Here is a 17,861-nt window from a genome sequence, read left to right on the forward strand (position 1 = left end):
TGTGGGGAAAAAAAACAAAATAGATACGATTATTATCATATTTAATACCTGTAATTTAGCAGGAGTCTCTTGACTTTGACTACACTTCTTCAGCTCTGAGACTCTGCTCTGCAGGGCTTCAAGTTTCTGTTCCTTCTCGCCCATTTCTGCCTGTGGATGTATTAAAAGAGAAAAAGCATGTATTACACCCTTCTGAGTGGCTTTGTTTGGTATTCTGCAAGATTTAATATTTGCATTGTCCTGTGTAAAAAACCACATCTAAACAAACCATTACCCTCTTTTACTGTGACATCAGAAACCATACCTGTAAGGTAGAGAGCCTTTCCGACACCTTCTGACTGTTGTTGAGGTTGTTGAGGCTTTCATTTAGTTCAATCACACAGCTGCTTGTCCAGCTCTCGATGTCCTCGCTGATTTTACGCACATCATCCCACAGAGCTACACTCTGGTTCAGGCGATCAATGTTGTCATCTATTTTCTCAGACACCTGGGGAGTGGATTCAATAAGCCACACATGTTTACTCTGTGTTGTAAGTATTGAACAGAGCTTTTATGTTTTATATCAGAGTACAAACAAAATGTTTCTTGACCATTTCATGTATACTAATTGTACGTGGCAATTAAGATATTTTAACTTCACAGTGAATCTTTTGTGGCTGAGAATTGTGGCACAAACCTTCATGTCTCTGACCACACAGGACAATACTGTGTGTGTGGACATAAGTGTGATCATGTGTACCTGAGACCAACAGTTTTATCACATATGGTTTGAGGATGTGAAGCAAAGAGAATGTCCGTAAAACTTTCAACAGACTATTGTAAAAGGATTTCCTGCTTGTGAAGAAATCTCATTATAAAACCAAAACCAAAAATGAATTGACCCCACTTAGAAGTAATGTCAATGTAGGCGAAACCTAAAATAGCTTGTTTCTGTGTAGAAACTCTATTGTTGTCACACACATCACATCAACACATCAGGATTGTAGTCAGACTCACGTCCAGCCACTGATCCACTAGTGTCTCCATATCCTTCTTCATCATTTCAGAGTCACAGTCGGGGATCTTCTTCAGTTCAATCACTAGTTGTTTTCCTTTGCTGGAAAACTGGTCCAGGTCATGTTGCTTGACCGCCATCTCTGTCTTCACCGCCTCATGCTAGAAATGGAGCAAACACGGCGAAACATTTAAGCAATCTGATAACCAGTCATAAAGCTTTTTTCTTTTTTAGGATTTGTGTCATGAATAGATTAAATTTAACAAAGAGAGATCACATCCTCAAAGATTTCTATTTTACTAAGCTTAACAAGACCTTGATAAAAAATATTTTGACATTTATTCGGACCTTGGTTAGTGACCTCTTGGTTTCCTCGTGGTCTTTCAGAACAGAGCTTATGTCAACCAGAGGCTCAGTGCTCTCAATTACGCTGCTGATGGAGGTTTTCAGGATTTGGTATTCTCTCATGAGCTCAACAAGAACATTGCACTGCTCCTGTCTGTCAAAAGAAGAGCGATCTATATTACCCATACAAGCTTATATGTAAACAAACAGTAAAAGAAACAATTAAGTGGATAAAAGAGAAAATGCATTTTTTCTTAAAAACTTCTTTGGAGTTGGGATGAAAAACTCTTTCCCGTCCCCGCACCTCTCTGTGATGAGCTTCTTGGTGTCCTCCCACGTGGTCTCCAGCAGACTGATTTCCCTCAGCACCTCCCCGGCCAGCTCCGCATCTCTCTGGGCCAGCTGGTTGCCCTTGTCCCTCAGCCACTGCTCCTCATGCTGGTGAGACTGTAGTTCATCCTCCAGCTGATTAAAGAACCTCAGCCTGACAAACAAAGGGATAATATGATGCTGTCGTCCGCATTCTCGTATCCACTCATGGGTGTTTGTTAATAGTGCAAAATGGTAATATTATCATTGATATCATTGACCTTATATTGCTTTACCTCTGTTGCAGAGCATGCAGGCTCGGCTCTTTGAAGCTCTGGTGATCTGCTTTTTCTTCAATGTCCTCCACAGCTTTGAGCAGCTGTTCTTTCCGTTGTCTAAATGAGGTCCACAGAGCCCCTAGGGCCTCCGCCTCACTCTGCTTAGTACCAAGTAGGTTCCTCACTGTATCCAGCTCAGCACTGAGTGAATCAGCCAGCATACGACATGACTTACGAGACCCCTCTTCAGCACCGATGTGGAGATGGCTTTTGCAGAGACTACTGTCCAGATTGACGGCCAGGGTCTCAAGATGGGTAATGTCTGGGACAATAGTGGCCAGTTCCTGCTGCAGCTCCTCTACTCTTCCACGATCCCAGCTCCCTGCACTCTCCACAGTCTGTCTCAGACCCCGCAACACCCCTGCAGCCACACTGTGGGTCTGCAGAAAAGCCTCAAGCCTTTCCAGACACTCTAACTGGAGCTCAGCTATGTGCTGGGCCTCTATGTAGGGCTGCAAACAGCTGTCTGCTCTGCTGCGGAGGAGCTGTGCATCACCAGGCTCACAGAACTGACAGAGCTTCTCGGCCTGCTGCTCCAAGCTCTGTCTCACACTGGACTGCTTCTGCAGGGCCGCCTGGGTCTCCTGTCAAAAAGCAAGCGACAGGGGATCAGGTGTTGCTCTTAAGCAAGTTGCTATTCATCTGCTCACTGTCTTTATATGGTCCTGGTGAAAAGCAGCATTCCACATGCACAAATGGATAGCAATAAATCTTACCTTTACTTGTGTGGCGGCAGACTGCAGGTTGCTAATGTTGACTTGAGAAGCTGAGTGCACATTTGAGAGCATGGCCTCACTCCATTGGGAGAATTTAAGCAGGGCCTGGTCAAACTGCTCCACCAGGGAGAGGTGGTTCTGAAGATCTTTGATTCTGTGGGACAAAACGGCAGCATAGTGAGTCAAATCAATCTTAGTACTTAGATGATTATAAAAATGGATTTTGTGAAGAAAATTACAATGAAAAACTTTTATTTCCAGTTCAACTATCTATCTGTACCTTTGAGGCAGGATTTCATTTTGAACGTGCAATCTCTTCTGCAGAGTCTCCAGCTCGTCTTTCAGCTGCCTCACTCTCTCTTCAGGTGCAGTCACATACAATGAGTTTCCCAGAGACACTAGCTCAGCATGAGCCGGCTCCAGGTACTGGACTTCAGAGTGCAAGGCCTGAAGGGAAATTTTTATTTTTTATGTATGTTATGTATTAATTTACCATTTCTTTTAGGGTCAGGACTTGGTTTTAGATGCGTTTAGTAGAAGAAGAGATTTGTACCTGCAAATCTTGTAGCTCTGTGCGGAGTTTGGCTTTATCAGCTGACAGACACTGACTCTCCAGTTTGGATGCAGACTCACTCCTCTCCAAGCAGGAAACAAAGTTTGAACGCTGTTTCTCATACCTGAAACACATCAATAGAAACACTGGTATCTCAAGGAGTAAAAATCTGATTTATGCTTCCATTTTCACAGTCAAAGTGGAGGGTACATTCATTATTCATTATTCTTATGCTATTAAAATCCTGGGATGTGTCCTGTCTGTTCAACAGCTCTTACTTTTGCCAAAGGGAAAGCAGGTTCTCCAAAGTGCTCTGCTTGTCCTTTGCCTCCTGTATGTTTTGGTCATAGCTGGAGTTCAGCTCTGTCACAGTCCTCTCGGCTTGCTCTTTGTCACTGAGTCTGCGAGCACCAGCTGACAGGGACAGCAAGGTTCCCTTCAGCCTTTCAAGACCCTGACAGACGTCCTGGGGAACATTAACCGTAAAGGACAGTGACCCACACAGCATGACCTGAGAGCTGGAAGACTTGCACAGGAAGGATCAACCGGCACTGCTTTGCACTTCAATTTCAAGTACCATTGATATGAATATTTTTTTTTTAATCAAAGCAGCAAAGAAAACAATTGCTCAGTACGAAGTGCAGAGAAAAGAAGAGACAACTGAATACCATGTGGTTCTGAAGAGCTTTGTAGGTCTCTGATGAGGAGGTGCAGGATTTGATAGGATGTTCCAGTTTCGTATGTAGCTCATCGAGAGATGCTTGCACCTAGGAGACAATAAAGATCACAAATGTATGATCATATCTTTCCTGATTACGTTACTGTATCGTTATCACTCAGCTTTACTTACAGTCTCGAGGCTTGTTTTAAACTTCTGCTGGTGAGAGGAGCTTTCCTCCAGCTGTCCATCAAGCTGCTGTACACTCTCCCTCAGCTCCTCCCAGTACCTGCCGATTTGGGTCAGACGAGCCTTAATGCGAGCTGCCTCCCCCGAAGACACAAACTGGGCCAGCGCCTGGGAATCTGCCTCCAGCTGAGAAAGGACCTCGGCTCGTCCTTGAAGCTCTGTGCCAACGGTCTGGACATGCACATATGGATGCAAAACAATTAACAAAACAAGCCTGAGATAATCACCCAGTCTTTTATAACTGTCCAGTGTAGGTGAAACACTAATGAATTGTGGTGCCTGTAACAGCCTTGTAGGCTGCTGTCGAAAACGTGGCGCCTACATTACTCACAGTGCAACTCAGAGATTCCATTCAGCAGATGCCATTTAAATCACTACAACAATAAAATAAAACACATTCATGGTGTATGTTTAACTGAATAAAGCTTTCGTACAGCTTTCTGAAAAAAACGTCCAAATAACACGGCAGGCTGTGAGCACTGAAACCGCTATGTCTAAGAAAAAGGAAAGCAGACAGTTCCTCATCTCCTTGTGTTGATGATAGAGGTTTAAAGCAGGTGTCGGAAAAACAGACAGTGTGTCAGCGCTTGGGCAGAGAAGGCCTGTGTCTTGCCCAACACCAATTGCTCCTTAAGAAGGCCTTATTGATTTTAACGGCAGTGTAGAGTGGTTTTTGCGGTTGATGCTTTCTGGGAAAAGATTACTGTTTGGACATAAGAGGGTTGTGAGCTTCACAGTACACAGCACTTTACCTTTACTGTGTTGATCTGTTGCTCAAGATTCAAGGTAGAAGATTTCAGTACATCCAGCTGCTTTTCCTTTTCAGATATCCACAAGGAAAAGGTTTCAAAACCAGCTCCGAACTGGTCCCACTGAGTTTTCATTTCCTCCAGAGTCTTGACACTGGAGCACAAGAGGAGACATTTTAAATTGGCAAAGTAATAGCTGCAAATAAACCTCAGCATTTCACTACATCTTAGTTCTTGAGATCGTGTAATTCATCGCACAAAAATATTCTGAACTGACTCTCAAATATTCCCGTGTTACTCTGTACATGTCCCTTGCAAAAACCATTAAGTACGTGCAAATACTATCTGATGTCTCCTCAAACATTATTTAGCACAAGAAAATATAATCTAATCCATCATCTTACTCTTTTTTGAGCCCAGCCTCCACTGTGTCCACTTGCTCACTGAGGGAACGAGCTTGCTGTAAAAGCAGAGTCTTGTTTTTGGGACCGAGCTGAATTTCTGTCGCTCTCTTCAGCAACGTGTTCATATGCGAGGCCTCTGCTTCACACTGCTTCAACAACACCTGTTTACAAAATAAAGAATATTGGTAATACTCTCCATCTAGCTATAATAAATACCATTAGTTAAACGTCAAGATTAAAGCACAGGATATGTGTCGCTTACTCTAGCCTGGTCAAGCTCAACAGCCAGGCTCTCTGGACTGCTGAAGTTCAGGTCTCTCTCCATTGTTGAGCGGGCCTTGTTGACAAACTCATGCACTGCTTCCTGCTGGCTGTCAAACTCCTGCCAGGCTGCCAGTGTGACCTGGATGGATGACAATGTTTAGATCAGTGATGTCGAAAGGAAAATCGATTTCATTTATACAGCACTTCCCATTCTCACTAGTCCTTGAATTCAGTGTAAAGGTCACAGTGAGAAAAGAATTATAACCTAATGGCAGGAATCCCAGATCAACATCACGACCAGAAGAGCACGCTGACACACGACTGTACTAACAAACCATTATGTCTATAGATGACACTTCTGTCTTTGGCTTTATCATCAGGGGGGATGAGTCAGCATACTGACAGAAGCAGCACAGCGAATATTCTGCAAGCACTTCACCCTACTGGATATCAGCAATTCTGCTAATGAAAGAGCTGGGAACATGAAGTTCATTGGTGTGCACCTTACTGAGGATCTCATACCTAGATCTTTAATGCATCCTCAATGGCACAGAAAAGCCCAACAAAGTGTTCATGTCAAGACTCCCACCCCCACCCTTCTATAAAAGCACCACCAAGAGCATGACTCACTGCATCACTATCTTCTAAAGGGGCTGTGCTGCCTCAGAAAGCAGGTCCCTCCAGCAGAAAACATCAATCAGACCTCTCTATCCTCTATTCAGGACATTTTCCACAAATGCTGCATCTGCACAGCCCACTGCGTTAACAGGAAGCCCTCTCCTCTTTGCCCTGACCAGGCTCTTTTCTGTCCACAAAATGTTTGTTTCCCTTTAATTTACTTAACTTGGCTTCATTATTCATTTATTTACAAGGGACAACACACACTAATTAACATCAATATGATGTAATTGTGTCAGAGATGGCCAAAAGGCGCAGTCCCTGGGAACGTTGATGTTACACATTAAAAGATACAAGCAAGACAGAGACATAGTAAAAACCATTACACAGCAGATACTGAACATAAAAGCACATACACACACAAAGACTAAACATCACAAACTTCAAAACTAGAGACGGCGTTCTATAGCAGAGGTGAAATAAACACAGCTTCAGCTAATGTCAGAACAAAATCTTCCACTTTATTGACATAACAGTACCCTCGAGAGAATGGAGCAATTAATGACCACATTCAATTACTAAATTGATCACGAGATGAGATGTGTCAGGATTCATCTCAGAGTCTGTCAGTGATTGGCTGATCAATAACAACGACAGTCTGAGGCTGCAGCAAAACCGACCTTCCTACTTTGTAACTTTACTTTTGCATGTTATTATTCAGAGTGACAGTGCTTTAATCCAGCACAAGTTTCCTGAATCACTACAAATTCATAACACTGCTCACCTCAAGGCTTTGCTCCTGTGAATCCATATTCTGCTCCATTTTGCTGAGTGTGTTTTCCAGACTCTGCAGGTCCTGCTGCAGAGTTTCTCCCAGACCTTCCTCGGCCTGGAGCTGCTGACCTCTGGTGATCAGCTGCTGGACATCCTTCCTCTTAAGCTTCAGGCGTTTCAGCAGTTGCTGTGGAAAGGGGGGGGGGAATTAAGGATTAACTTAATTTTAAATTAATCCTTAAAACCAAACTCTTAAAATAACAAAATCGGATTATTTTTTGTGCACAGTACCTGGTGAACAAGTAGCAGTTGTTGAGCTTCTCTGACAGTTGGACAGTCCAGTATTTTGGTGACCTCAGCCTGCGCCTCTTTCTGCCCGTGAACAAGATCATCCAGAGTCGTTTGTACTTCTTCCCTGAACTGCACACAGTCCCCCACAGCCAGCACCATCTTCTCAGCCTGGAGGATAAAAATACAGCGCAATAACAAAAATGATGAACTGATGAAGGGGTGTGAAGATCAGTTTAGTACAAATATGCATTTTACCCATAAATGAAAGTGCTCTAATAATGAATAAATAAACATCACAGATTGTTGTACTATTTTTGTATAAGGTACTACTACATACTACATACTGTAGATTTTACGGAGGGGGATATTTTGTCAGGATTGTGTCTGGCACCTTAATAAAACAAGTGGAAGTTTCACCTACCTCTAAGAGCGAAGCAAGAAGACCCTTAAAATCAGTAGAGAGCTTGCTCAGTGCACTTCCTTGCCTCTGGGCATCGCTGTCAGCGCAGATTTCAATCATTCCGGCCATGCGGGCCTTCAGCCAGCCAAGATTCCCCTCCTGTAGCTCTGCATCATTCCTAAGCTCCTGCACACAACAACAGAGTGTGATACACACCGTGTGGTGAGACGAGTCATCAGACGCCAAGTGTTTTTGTTGTCTCATCTCCTCAGCGGTGACACTGACACGACAGTAGCACATCACAAGTGACATATCGTAGAGGAGGCGAGGAGGGGACTGTGGAGGGTATGTAAGGGACAAACTCACCATGATGGTAGCCTTCACCTGGCTGTATTTTCTGGGATCGTTGGCTCGGTTTCTCAGCAGCCTCAGTTGGCTTTCTTTAGATATGAGCCAGCAGGAGAATTCAGCGTACCTGTTTCACACCATGAATAAAAGATTTCACTTCAAACTCAGAGGGATGTCAGGAATAAATAACACTAGTGCTTTAATGTAATGTAAGCCAAAAATGTAATCAAACTTCAGGGCTAAATGGGATACGTATAAACCCAACTGTCTGGATCAGTTCATGTGTTCTACTTCATGGTCAGCAGTGTGTGGAAGAACAACATCTTTACAGTAATGAGACACATTTTGTATTTTGTAATCTATTAAAGAAATCTGCAAGGAAAACTTTCTCCTCACGACAACTATCGCTCTGTATCTCAAGTGAATGGAAGAATTTTAACGTGATTACTTTGGGTATGTAATGAATGCACGACACTGCGTGGGAATGCATAACACATTCTTCTGCCGCTGCAACGATTCTACAACAGTAGACCTTCAGTTAAACTCTTCTGCTGTATGAACGGTGCAACCACTGCAGCACTGAAAGAGCACTTCGCCACGATAAGAAGCTTCTTCAGATTACTGCACCTTGTGTTGTACTCCTTCCATTTATCCGGGTGCTGTAATATCTTCTGATGGGTGTTCTCAATTTCCTCTTGGACCTCAGAGAAGTCCTTTCTTGCTATTTCCAGGGTCTGGTGAGCAGGGTCACCCTCAGGGAGTTTTTGACAAAGTTCCTCCATCAGCTGCAGCCTTTTCTCACAGATGGACTGAGGGCCCTTTTCCCTAAAGAAGGCCTAACATAAAGAAAGCTATTTAAATTGGTTCACTTGTGTCGAGCACCATGACCACAGCATATCATCGGTTTTAGTTCAGTTACAGAAAAAAAATGTTCCAGAGCTTTACATTCAGTGAAATGTGACAGTCTTAGATTTTATGGCAATAAAATATTACATTTTGAAGCTGAATTTACTAGACACTGGAAGAGCCTCGGTTCTTTTAGATCAAGTTCATCAAAATCTTCCCAAGCTGCTACACAGCAGTGAATTTGCATCGAATTATTTCACACTGAGCTAATCAATACATGAAACTCGGCCAGCCAGCCGCTCCGCGCTCACCCTGTGCTCCTTGATGAGCCTCTCGCTCCCCATGCTAGCCAGGTGGCGGTTCTCCCTGGTCACCTCTGCCTGGCACTCCTGCAGCGACAACATCAGCTTGCTCCTCTCCACCTCCACTTTCAGGTGCAAGAGGTGAAAAGGGGCGTCTGTCTGGATATCCTGGAAGAGACAAAAGACAACTAGTCCACCTAGCTCAACCTACTTGCACCAAACTAAACATCATGTTAATTTTGCTTGTTCTAGTTCACGTCTGTAAAAGGTGGAGTAATTCAAACAAAGTAAAGATTTTTCATCAGTTTGTGTTTGTGGGATTTGTGAAAAAAACATATTGATATTTAACATCAAATCAATGCAAAGTCAAGACTGTGACCATTAGTCATTTGACCCATATGTATTTATCACACCTGTGCACTGTTGACAAAGTGATTTCACCACTGTGCAGATTGACGTGACTTTAGCCACCAGCGTGCAGAGTTATAGTGCAGTTTTTACTGTCACTGTTCATGACACCAACCTTCCAGTGTTTGTGCAGCTTCCTGACTGTTTCCTGCAGCGACTGCTGCTCCTGCTCCGGCAAAATGTCTGTCAGCTCATCACAAGCCTTGAGGAATGTATTCAAAACTCGCTGGTCCAGCTGACCAAAGAATTCCTGAAAAAAAAAAATCAAGTCCTCATCGTGTTTCACACTCTGTACGGGACAGGTCATGAATATTTTACATGCACTTTACTTATTCTGTTGTTTAACTGTGTATTCCAAGAAGCGCCTGCTCCATGCTGCACCGGGACTAATGGTGGTATTCACATAGATTAGTTATGTAGAAGTTATGTATGGTACTGGCACCTCAGAGTGTAGGTTGATATAAAGTTTTGAGTGTCTCATCTGTACACTTTATGCATGCTTACACGAAACAAAACTGTGACGAGACCATGATGGTTGCGTGCACTGGTCTATGGATTACAGTGTAGCGTGGGGTACTGCAGGGTACACTTAAGAGACTGGAAAAAAAAAGACCCATTTTCTTACTGTGTGTTTCTTGAGCAGCTCCTCTGGGTTGCCTCTCTCTGTCAGACAGTGCTGTGCCATTTTAAGAACCTTCTCCAGCTCCACCCGTGACTCATCAAACCTCTTCATGAGGCTGCTGTTCGCCTCTACGTGCTTCCGCCACTCAGTAGATTCTTTAATCATTGTCTAAACACACAAACATGTAACAGTAATATTTTTTTTAACAGCTTAAACACAAGGTTGCATAAAAGTGAAACAGGCCTTGAGTTTTACCTGTGAGGACGCCTGCAGGTCTCCGACTCTTTTCTGCAGAAGACTCATGTCCATGTGCTGGAGGGTTTTACTGCTGTTCATTATTTTCTGGATAGTCTGGTGGTTTCTCTCTATCACTGTCAGACACTTCTTACAGCTGTGTGTGAAGGTCGCCAGCTCCTGCAGTATTCAGTGACAAGCAGGGTTTTAGCCATTTGTTCATATTCTGAGGCTTTTAATTATCAGTCCAAAACATGTTTCTCTTGGCATTCAGCTTTATCTTTATCCATGTATCTGAAAGTCATTCAGTAAAAACTGGCACCATAATGCTCTTATATTAGTTACCTGGCATCTCTGTTTAAAGTCTACTGGTCCCTCAGAGTCTGTGGTGCTGGTGATATGACTGGCCTTCTCCAGAGCCTGGTAAAAGCCTGTAATGTTCTTCTCCATTTCTTCCAGTGGAGGTAATAAAGATTGGGATTCCCTCAGCAGAGGCAAACTTCTCTCTCTCACCTGATTGGAAGACAGCATGCTGGTTATTTATGTATGTATATTTTGTAATTATATGTTGAATTACGAAGGAGATATGTTGTTTTGATCAATAACATCAAATAGTAATTTTGGATAATTAACTACATTTTACATATCCTTAAAACAATCATTTGCGTATAATTTGCATAAAGTGATAAGTTATGATGCAGCAAATTTAAATTCAATCCAATGCCAAAGAAAAAAAGCAGTAGCACTAATTTCCCTTTACGTTTACATAGAATAACCTGCTGTATTTCTGGGTAATATTCAGGTAAATTATTTTGTGGTTGCTACAACATGTGAACATTTTTTTTTTTTGTATTAATAAGTATGCATCCCCTCTTAGATCAGGCTGATGACAGTGATAAAAAAATATTAAATACTGGCACCAAATATCTGTTACAGTAGTTTCAATACCCGTAGGTATCAGTATCAGCTGTGACAATCACACGCCACTTTAAACACACATTTAAAGACAGGTTAAACAATCGAATGAGATACTGTATAATGACATGCACACACCTTGCTCAGCTGTTCTTTGATCGAGGCCATCACAGCCATCATCTGTGAGACCTCCTCCTGTGGCGTGTCTTTGGTCAACAGCTGAGCCGTCCGACTCGCTGCCTTACAGGCTGCTTCCATAGCTGGCACTTTGTGCTTGACCTCCTGCAGGAAGTTGGGATATACAAATAAAGTATGTTGTAAGCTGTACAAGGAGGTGTGTCTGTTGTTTAAGCCTACCCCCACTCATTTGAATGGGGCTGACAAAATAATCAGAATACCTGTCAACATAGCAAAATGCAGTTCAACATCGCCACAAACTGCAGCCCCCAGAATGATCACTCAGCTGAATCAACAGCTCTTCAACACAGTTTCAACAAAAACTAAACATTAAAAATCTTCATGGAGGGAGGATTTACTGCAGGATTATTGTATCAGACTGCATTAGCTTTAGCCAAGTGTTCCTAGCAAACTGACAACTGAGCTCATACATGGATCGTTTACCTCAACATCTTGAACAAAGGCTCTGACGTTCAGGAAAGACACTTGGACAGGAGCAGTCATCTTCTCATTGGTTGCATCCATGAACATCTTTAAGGTATTAATACCATCTTGGTAGTCTTGCCTCAACTTATCCACCTCATCTGCTCTTGCATACTGTCGGTCAAACAGAGGAAAACAGATGGATGAATTTGATATTCTTAAATAATTCAGCTGTAACATTTTTTCATGTTACATTTGTTGTTGCATTTACATGTTTGACTTTGACGAACAGCTCCCTCCATCTCCCGTTCAGTAGAAGCAGCTGCTGCTTCAGATCTCGGGAGACTGTTTCATCACAAGTCTCAATGAGGAAGTTCCCAGCATCGTTCATGTCCATGTGCTGCTGGATCCAGTGAGAGAGGTTTCTGAAGAAATCCTAAAAGAAGAGAAGAAAACAAAGAACATACCTGTGTAAATGCACATCGTCCAGCCAATTAGAGCTGTGTCTACTGTGGCTATGGTAGAAACATTCGACACACAGGTTAGGAACAAAAATAAATGCTGTACATTAGAAATAACACTGTTCATTATCAGTAGCTTCAGTGACTCTACTTACACGTTTGGCATTTTCTGACTGGTTGAGCATCTGCTCAGCATCCTCCAGCCAGGCCTGCAGACCTGCCACTGTGCTACTGTACTTCTCCCAGTTGGAGATCACCTCCTCCAGCATGCTGCGAACACTGCGCACCTCCAGAGCCAGATTCTTCCACTGAGCCGTGGCATCACTGAGGAATTTACTTACCCCCTCTGCTTCATCGACTGCAAATCAAATAAGGAGCTAGTTCAGTTTAGTTAAACTCTAACCGATATGGGTTTCAGGTATACAAAAAAAAAAAAAAAGAATTTCATTATGTCTGCTGATCATTAAGCCATTCAGGTGATCCTACAGTGTGTTAGGTCAGAACGATCATGCTAAAGTAGCTTTTCAACTACTGTTAGATTACCGTTACTTTTTCATGCTTAATGCAATACTATGCTTTTTCTGTTCTGAGGGTTAAAAGTATGTTAGAAAAGAAAAGCGCAGCCCCACATTTACAGAAAGAAATGGCTCAGGAGACAGGCAAAGTTCAGGTTTTGAAGATTGTCAGACTGTTTTTGGACTTACCTCTGTTACAGGTCTTAGACCCTGTAACATGAAATCGATAATAAAACCATTTACTTTGAGCCCAAATAAACATTTATATACATGTATAATGTCTGTAAACAATAGACAACTTGCACTAAAACAGAAAAGAGTCTTACTTGAACTATCAGACTTTACATAAACCTCTGCAGCTTGCTGGAGGGCTGTGAAGATTATCTCATACTGCTCAAAGAACTTGTGGCCTTCAATGAAAGTCTGTAATGAAAAGGCAGACAAAAGTAATGATATTAAATAGTTTGATAGACACTGTGCAATACTAACTCTCCTACTACAGTGCCAATTATTTCAACTTACAAGGTAGCTTTGCAAGAGGAGCTCAACTGAGTCCCGCCGGCCATACTTAATGATCCAGGACTTGAGCTTTGATTCAGCCAACACAAGAAACGCCATCAGCCGATACTTTATCTCCCAGAATTCCAGTTTAATCAAGTGAGCATATGATGATGTAGACACAAAATTAAACCTGCAAATTAAACAAATGTTCAATAGTTAATAATTGCTATTAATAATAATAAGCTATTTTTTAGGCAAAACCAGTACATACAATTAGATCTTAAGACAGCGAGTAGTCTTACCGTTCGGCCATGTCTTGCAGCTGTTCAGGTGGGACAGGTACCCCATTCACTGATCTGTCCTTGTGGATCTGGTGGAAGGTTTGCCTGTGCGATTCCAAGTTTTTTAATACTTCCTGCAAAATTGAAATGTTCATGTTCACACTGGCTTCCCTTTATATTGTACTTGTATAACAATGTTAACAGCATGAAGGGGGTACCCTGCATGGCTATGTTACCTTATGCTGTTCTAGTTTTCTGTGAAGAACATTGGCTGTCTCGTCGTGAGCATGTTGGATGGGTATGTCTTCTCTCAGAGCCATCTCTGCCCTGTGAAGCCAGGCTCCAATCACTCCAAGAGGACCAGGCAGAGACTTGTCCAGATGGATGTGCCAGTCCAGCAGCTGCAATTGACATCCATTAAAAAAACCCACTCTGCCAAAGCAAGATCCCACCATAGAAGAGGCTGTACTGATCAAAACACTTTCACATGTTCACAAGCAATCAGGCCACAAAAGAGATTTTATGCCGGTCCAGACGAGCTGTGGATGTGGACTGCCCCGAGAACAAAACCTCCTCTGTTCCCGCCTGCTCCTCTCTGAAGAAACTCTCATTCAAACACTTGCACTCCACTGAACTTTCACTGGCAGTGAATAAAAAGAAGAACCCGAGTCGTGTTTCTCTCTTTACGACAGATTTCAGTGCAGCAAAGCAATTTTTTTTAGCAAAGAAAAGCACAATGACAAATAAAAAAAAACAATGATCTATTATTAATACTCAGGTTTTGTTTAATTTAGGGAACGATTAACTATCATATTTAATTCTGTTTTCTTTGTGGCTTGGTTATAATTTGTTTATGTTGTGCGGAAGTACGCAGCACAATTACCCTGGCAGATACACGGTCCCAGGCCTGTTTGACTAGAGCTTGGTCCACAGACAGCTTGCCATCCCTGTGGACTGGCTGCAGCAGCGGGTCCGTCTGCTTCTTCTTCATTTCGTACTGTACACGGAAGCTCTTAAACGCCTGCAGAACCAAAAATAGTAAAAGTAGATACACATGTGGTTAGAGTTGATAAATGTCTTTGTCAAAGCAGAATGTTACGTAACGGTGCACTTTGTCTTTTCCGGCCTGACTCACCTGATATTTGTCAGTGAGGTTTCCCTCTGCTCCCTGGGCCCGCAGCACATCTCTCTCCAGCTGGTCTAAAAACACCTTCAGCTCTCTCAGCATCTTCCGCTCCTCTCTCTGGCACAATTAGAGAGTCACATGAACAAAATTATTTGAATCCCTTCTTTTTTTTCTTTTTTTTCTTTCAAATCAGCATGCCGATATATTGTGAGACTCACACCAAGCTGGCATTCCAGAAACACACAGTTAAAGATTAGAAAGAAAGATGTTAACAGATTAAACAACCTCTATATTTTAGCACCGATTAGTTCTACAAGTTGAGGAAGACGTAAAGGCGTATGGACATCAAAAGTATCTTCTTTGATTAGGTCTGTTAATTTCGTCAAACATACCTCAAGCATTTGCTCTATATCTTGGGGACCAAACTATCCAGGGAAGCGGCAAGGCACACAAAGAAATTCAAACACACACCAAAAGGCATTAGAATAGCAAGGAAAAAAAAGAAAAGAAGCTGAGAAGGATGGAGGCAGGCGGGATTTCACTTCAAACAAAAAGCATGCAGCACTATGACCTGATCTCTCACCTGAAGTATTGGCACTGACAGTGCAAAAGTTGGAATTGAGCCAAGAAGCAGCTTAATGTGCGTAAAAAAAACAAAACAAAACAAAAAAAAAACAAAAAACAAGTAGATGGAGAAATGAAATGAAAGTCTGTGATGACGGGAAAACATAATCCTGATGATTATATTACTGCTGTGTTCATGCTATGATTACTTTAATTTCATTACAGATTTATGTGATAACAGTGATGAGCATGAAGAATTGCAGGCATGGTCTTACAACAGTTAAGCGCAGCAGGAGTTAAGCATTTCTCATTAAGCACATTCTGTTGTTATGATCTCTCGCATCTGGTTATTCTCTGTGAATGATGATACACTAGCTGATTTTTGGGGAAAATGGGGATGGCAAAAACACATACAACTTTTAAAATAATAACATATGAATAAAATATCACTCCTACTACAGTATCTAGTGGTAAGACAGAGGTGTTTTTTCCCCAAAATGACCCAACGTATCACAGCCTTATGTGCAATTTATCTATAATATAAGTTTTGAACGGGTACCTCATCCTGCTGTCCATCAGTCTCGGAGTGGTGGGGGTTTGGATAGTGCTTGAGGAACTGAGCCACATATGTCATGATGGATTTCTCATCTGGCTTGTCTACATCAACATCTGCACAACAACACAAACATTATCTGATGCAACAAATGAAATTCACCACTGAAAATTAACTGATCTGAATATAGAAAGCAAAATGTATTTCAGGCCTCCAAAAATCATGTCAATATTTAATTTTAAACATGACCTCATACATGTAGAAATAAAAGGCAGATATGACAGAGCAGTTTCATGTGGCATTAAGTTCATGTGACATATAAAAAAAAAACTTTTGTTCTTATGAGGATAAATCCCTCCAGGCCGGACGGCTAATTATACATGTCTACTTTCGTCTCCATCACGGACCTTATGTTTCTAGAAATCATTTCAGTGCAGCTCTTTGTGCAATAAAGTATCATGACTCTGCTAGAGAAGACAGGACTGCAGAGCCACTGCAGGACTGCTTCACTTCCACAGAATAGAACTCAGACACGTATATAAACAGAATTTTAATCCTCTGGAGGGTGGCACTGATCTTTTCAGCAGACATTTTGTCAAAACGCTCAGGCAGCACGGACTGAAGGGCTAAAACTATTTACTTTAAAAGAAAAACAAGTAGAATCTACTCAATACCGTATATTTGCTGCCGTTACGTATAAAACGCTGCCAAGCTCTGAATGGCAACACAAAAGCTTAGAAAGACTCGTCCACACTGAATTCAGTGCTATTCTGCCTGAATGTTGTGCATCGCTGAAATATTAAATGCAAGCAGCAGGGGAGGTCAAGGGCACCTTCTGGATCCAGCAGACGGGGAATGCCCAGTTCATTTTCAGCAAGTGAGAAGGCCTCCTCCAAATTTTCCCTGTTGCTTCTCCTCCGCACAGCCTCCATGTCCACCAGGTCTGGCCTGATGGCGTGCACCACCGACTGGAATGCAACACCATCTCGCCAGCTGGGACCAAAGTCCTTCACCTCAATTCCATGATGCCTGAAAAGCACATGCATAGACATTTTTGTTTTGCAAGACTTGCCTAAACGTCTATATATGCAGAAACACCCAAAATATGTCAGGTAAAATTGTCAGTTGCCTTTTAGGTGCTAGTCCTTCTCTGTATCACATGTACATATTAGTATCTACACCAATATCCTTAAACATTTGCAACACCAAGCCAAAAAGGTAATTTGAAAGTGTCATACTTTGCAGCAGTGCACTGCACCCATCTGAGCAGGGCCTTCTTGGCATTGCCCTGAAATTTGTTGACCACTTTCCTCTTCATGGGTGGGCTTCCTGTTTCAGAGCTGGCTATACTCTCCACAGAAGAGTTGCTGTTGGAAAGCGCCTGGAGGGCTGGCAGGTTGCTGGTTAACTCCTCAATCTAATTGAGAACCAAGAACAAAAGCAGAAGAGAGGGTTGCTCTGTGGCCATGGCAACGTGAAAAGAAAATGGAAATATTTTGTTGCATCCATCTCCATCTGCATTTTCTAGCATAAACCATCCACTGACGTCTGCTTTAGGCGATGTAAAGTTTTAACAGGACAAAGACTGACACTGGGTTAAAAGGTTGACCCAAAAATATTTGGTCGAGGAGTTTCTGATGTGCAGGGTTTATTTGTAGGACATCAACTCATCTTGGAGTGAGCATGGTTATTAAACTCAGGGACATCAGAGGAAGTATTACCTGGAAGTAGAGGATAACAGTCCATATCAACCCAAGGACAATTGATGGTCGTCCATCTGCGATGTCAGTGGCATGAATGTTAACAAGCTTGATCTGAAACAAAAGCCAAGCAGAGGATTATTACGGAAAATAAGTCACAGCCGGACAGTTTGGAAGTAAGAATCTTATGCATTTCCACCCACAGAAGCCCCATGAGTTTAAT

At 42.3% G+C, this 17,861-nt stretch overlaps 1 protein-coding gene across 1 annotated transcript in view; it reads right to left on the minus strand.

The window, feature by feature from the left end:
- Nucleotides 1-17,861, minus strand: part of syne1 (spectrin repeat containing nuclear envelope protein 1) — a 76,855-nt gene that overhangs the window by 46,530 nt on the left and 12,464 nt on the right. The window contains exons 5-44 of the mRNA XM_022750757.1: nt 17,660-17,752; nt 17,177-17,355; nt 16,771-16,967; nt 15,945-16,054; nt 15,405-15,455; nt 14,831-14,938; nt 14,579-14,716; nt 13,932-14,096; nt 13,717-13,829; nt 13,436-13,604; nt 13,240-13,336; nt 12,554-12,756; nt 12,209-12,373; nt 11,959-12,111; nt 11,476-11,619; nt 10,768-10,935; nt 10,444-10,602; nt 10,192-10,356; nt 9,682-9,816; nt 9,168-9,326; nt 8,638-8,846; nt 8,029-8,137; nt 7,684-7,848; nt 7,263-7,430; nt 6,982-7,158; nt 5,578-5,718; nt 5,316-5,476; nt 4,915-5,065; nt 4,106-4,333; nt 3,924-4,022; nt 3,534-3,721; nt 3,256-3,379; nt 2,983-3,149; nt 2,703-2,856; nt 1,945-2,570; nt 1,644-1,823; nt 1,343-1,493; nt 997-1,155; nt 305-487; nt 49-150 (exon numbers count right to left, since the gene is read on the minus strand). Coding sequence (XP_022606478.1) covers nt 49-150; nt 305-487; nt 997-1,155; nt 1,343-1,493; nt 1,644-1,823; nt 1,945-2,570; nt 2,703-2,856; nt 2,983-3,149; nt 3,256-3,379; nt 3,534-3,721; nt 3,924-4,022; nt 4,106-4,333; nt 4,915-5,065; nt 5,316-5,476; nt 5,578-5,718; nt 6,982-7,158; nt 7,263-7,430; nt 7,684-7,848; nt 8,029-8,137; nt 8,638-8,846; nt 9,168-9,326; nt 9,682-9,816; nt 10,192-10,356; nt 10,444-10,602; nt 10,768-10,935; nt 11,476-11,619; nt 11,959-12,111; nt 12,209-12,373; nt 12,554-12,756; nt 13,240-13,336; nt 13,436-13,604; nt 13,717-13,829; nt 13,932-14,096; nt 14,579-14,716; nt 14,831-14,938; nt 15,405-15,455; nt 15,945-16,054; nt 16,771-16,967; nt 17,177-17,355; nt 17,660-17,752 — 6,513 coding nt within the window. The remainder of the gene's footprint in view (nt 1-48; nt 151-304; nt 488-996; nt 1,156-1,342; nt 1,494-1,643; nt 1,824-1,944; nt 2,571-2,702; nt 2,857-2,982; nt 3,150-3,255; nt 3,380-3,533; nt 3,722-3,923; nt 4,023-4,105; nt 4,334-4,914; nt 5,066-5,315; nt 5,477-5,577; nt 5,719-6,981; nt 7,159-7,262; nt 7,431-7,683; nt 7,849-8,028; nt 8,138-8,637; nt 8,847-9,167; nt 9,327-9,681; nt 9,817-10,191; nt 10,357-10,443; nt 10,603-10,767; nt 10,936-11,475; nt 11,620-11,958; nt 12,112-12,208; nt 12,374-12,553; nt 12,757-13,239; nt 13,337-13,435; nt 13,605-13,716; nt 13,830-13,931; nt 14,097-14,578; nt 14,717-14,830; nt 14,939-15,404; nt 15,456-15,944; nt 16,055-16,770; nt 16,968-17,176; nt 17,356-17,659; nt 17,753-17,861) is intronic.

Source organism: Seriola dumerili, unplaced genomic scaffold, assembly GCF_002260705.1.
Source record: "Seriola dumerili isolate Sdu_G_001 unplaced genomic scaffold, Sdu_1.0 BDQW01000149.1, whole genome shotgun sequence".
In the NCBI taxonomy this organism is placed as follows: Eukaryota; Metazoa; Chordata; class Actinopteri; order Carangiformes; family Carangidae; genus Seriola; species Seriola dumerili.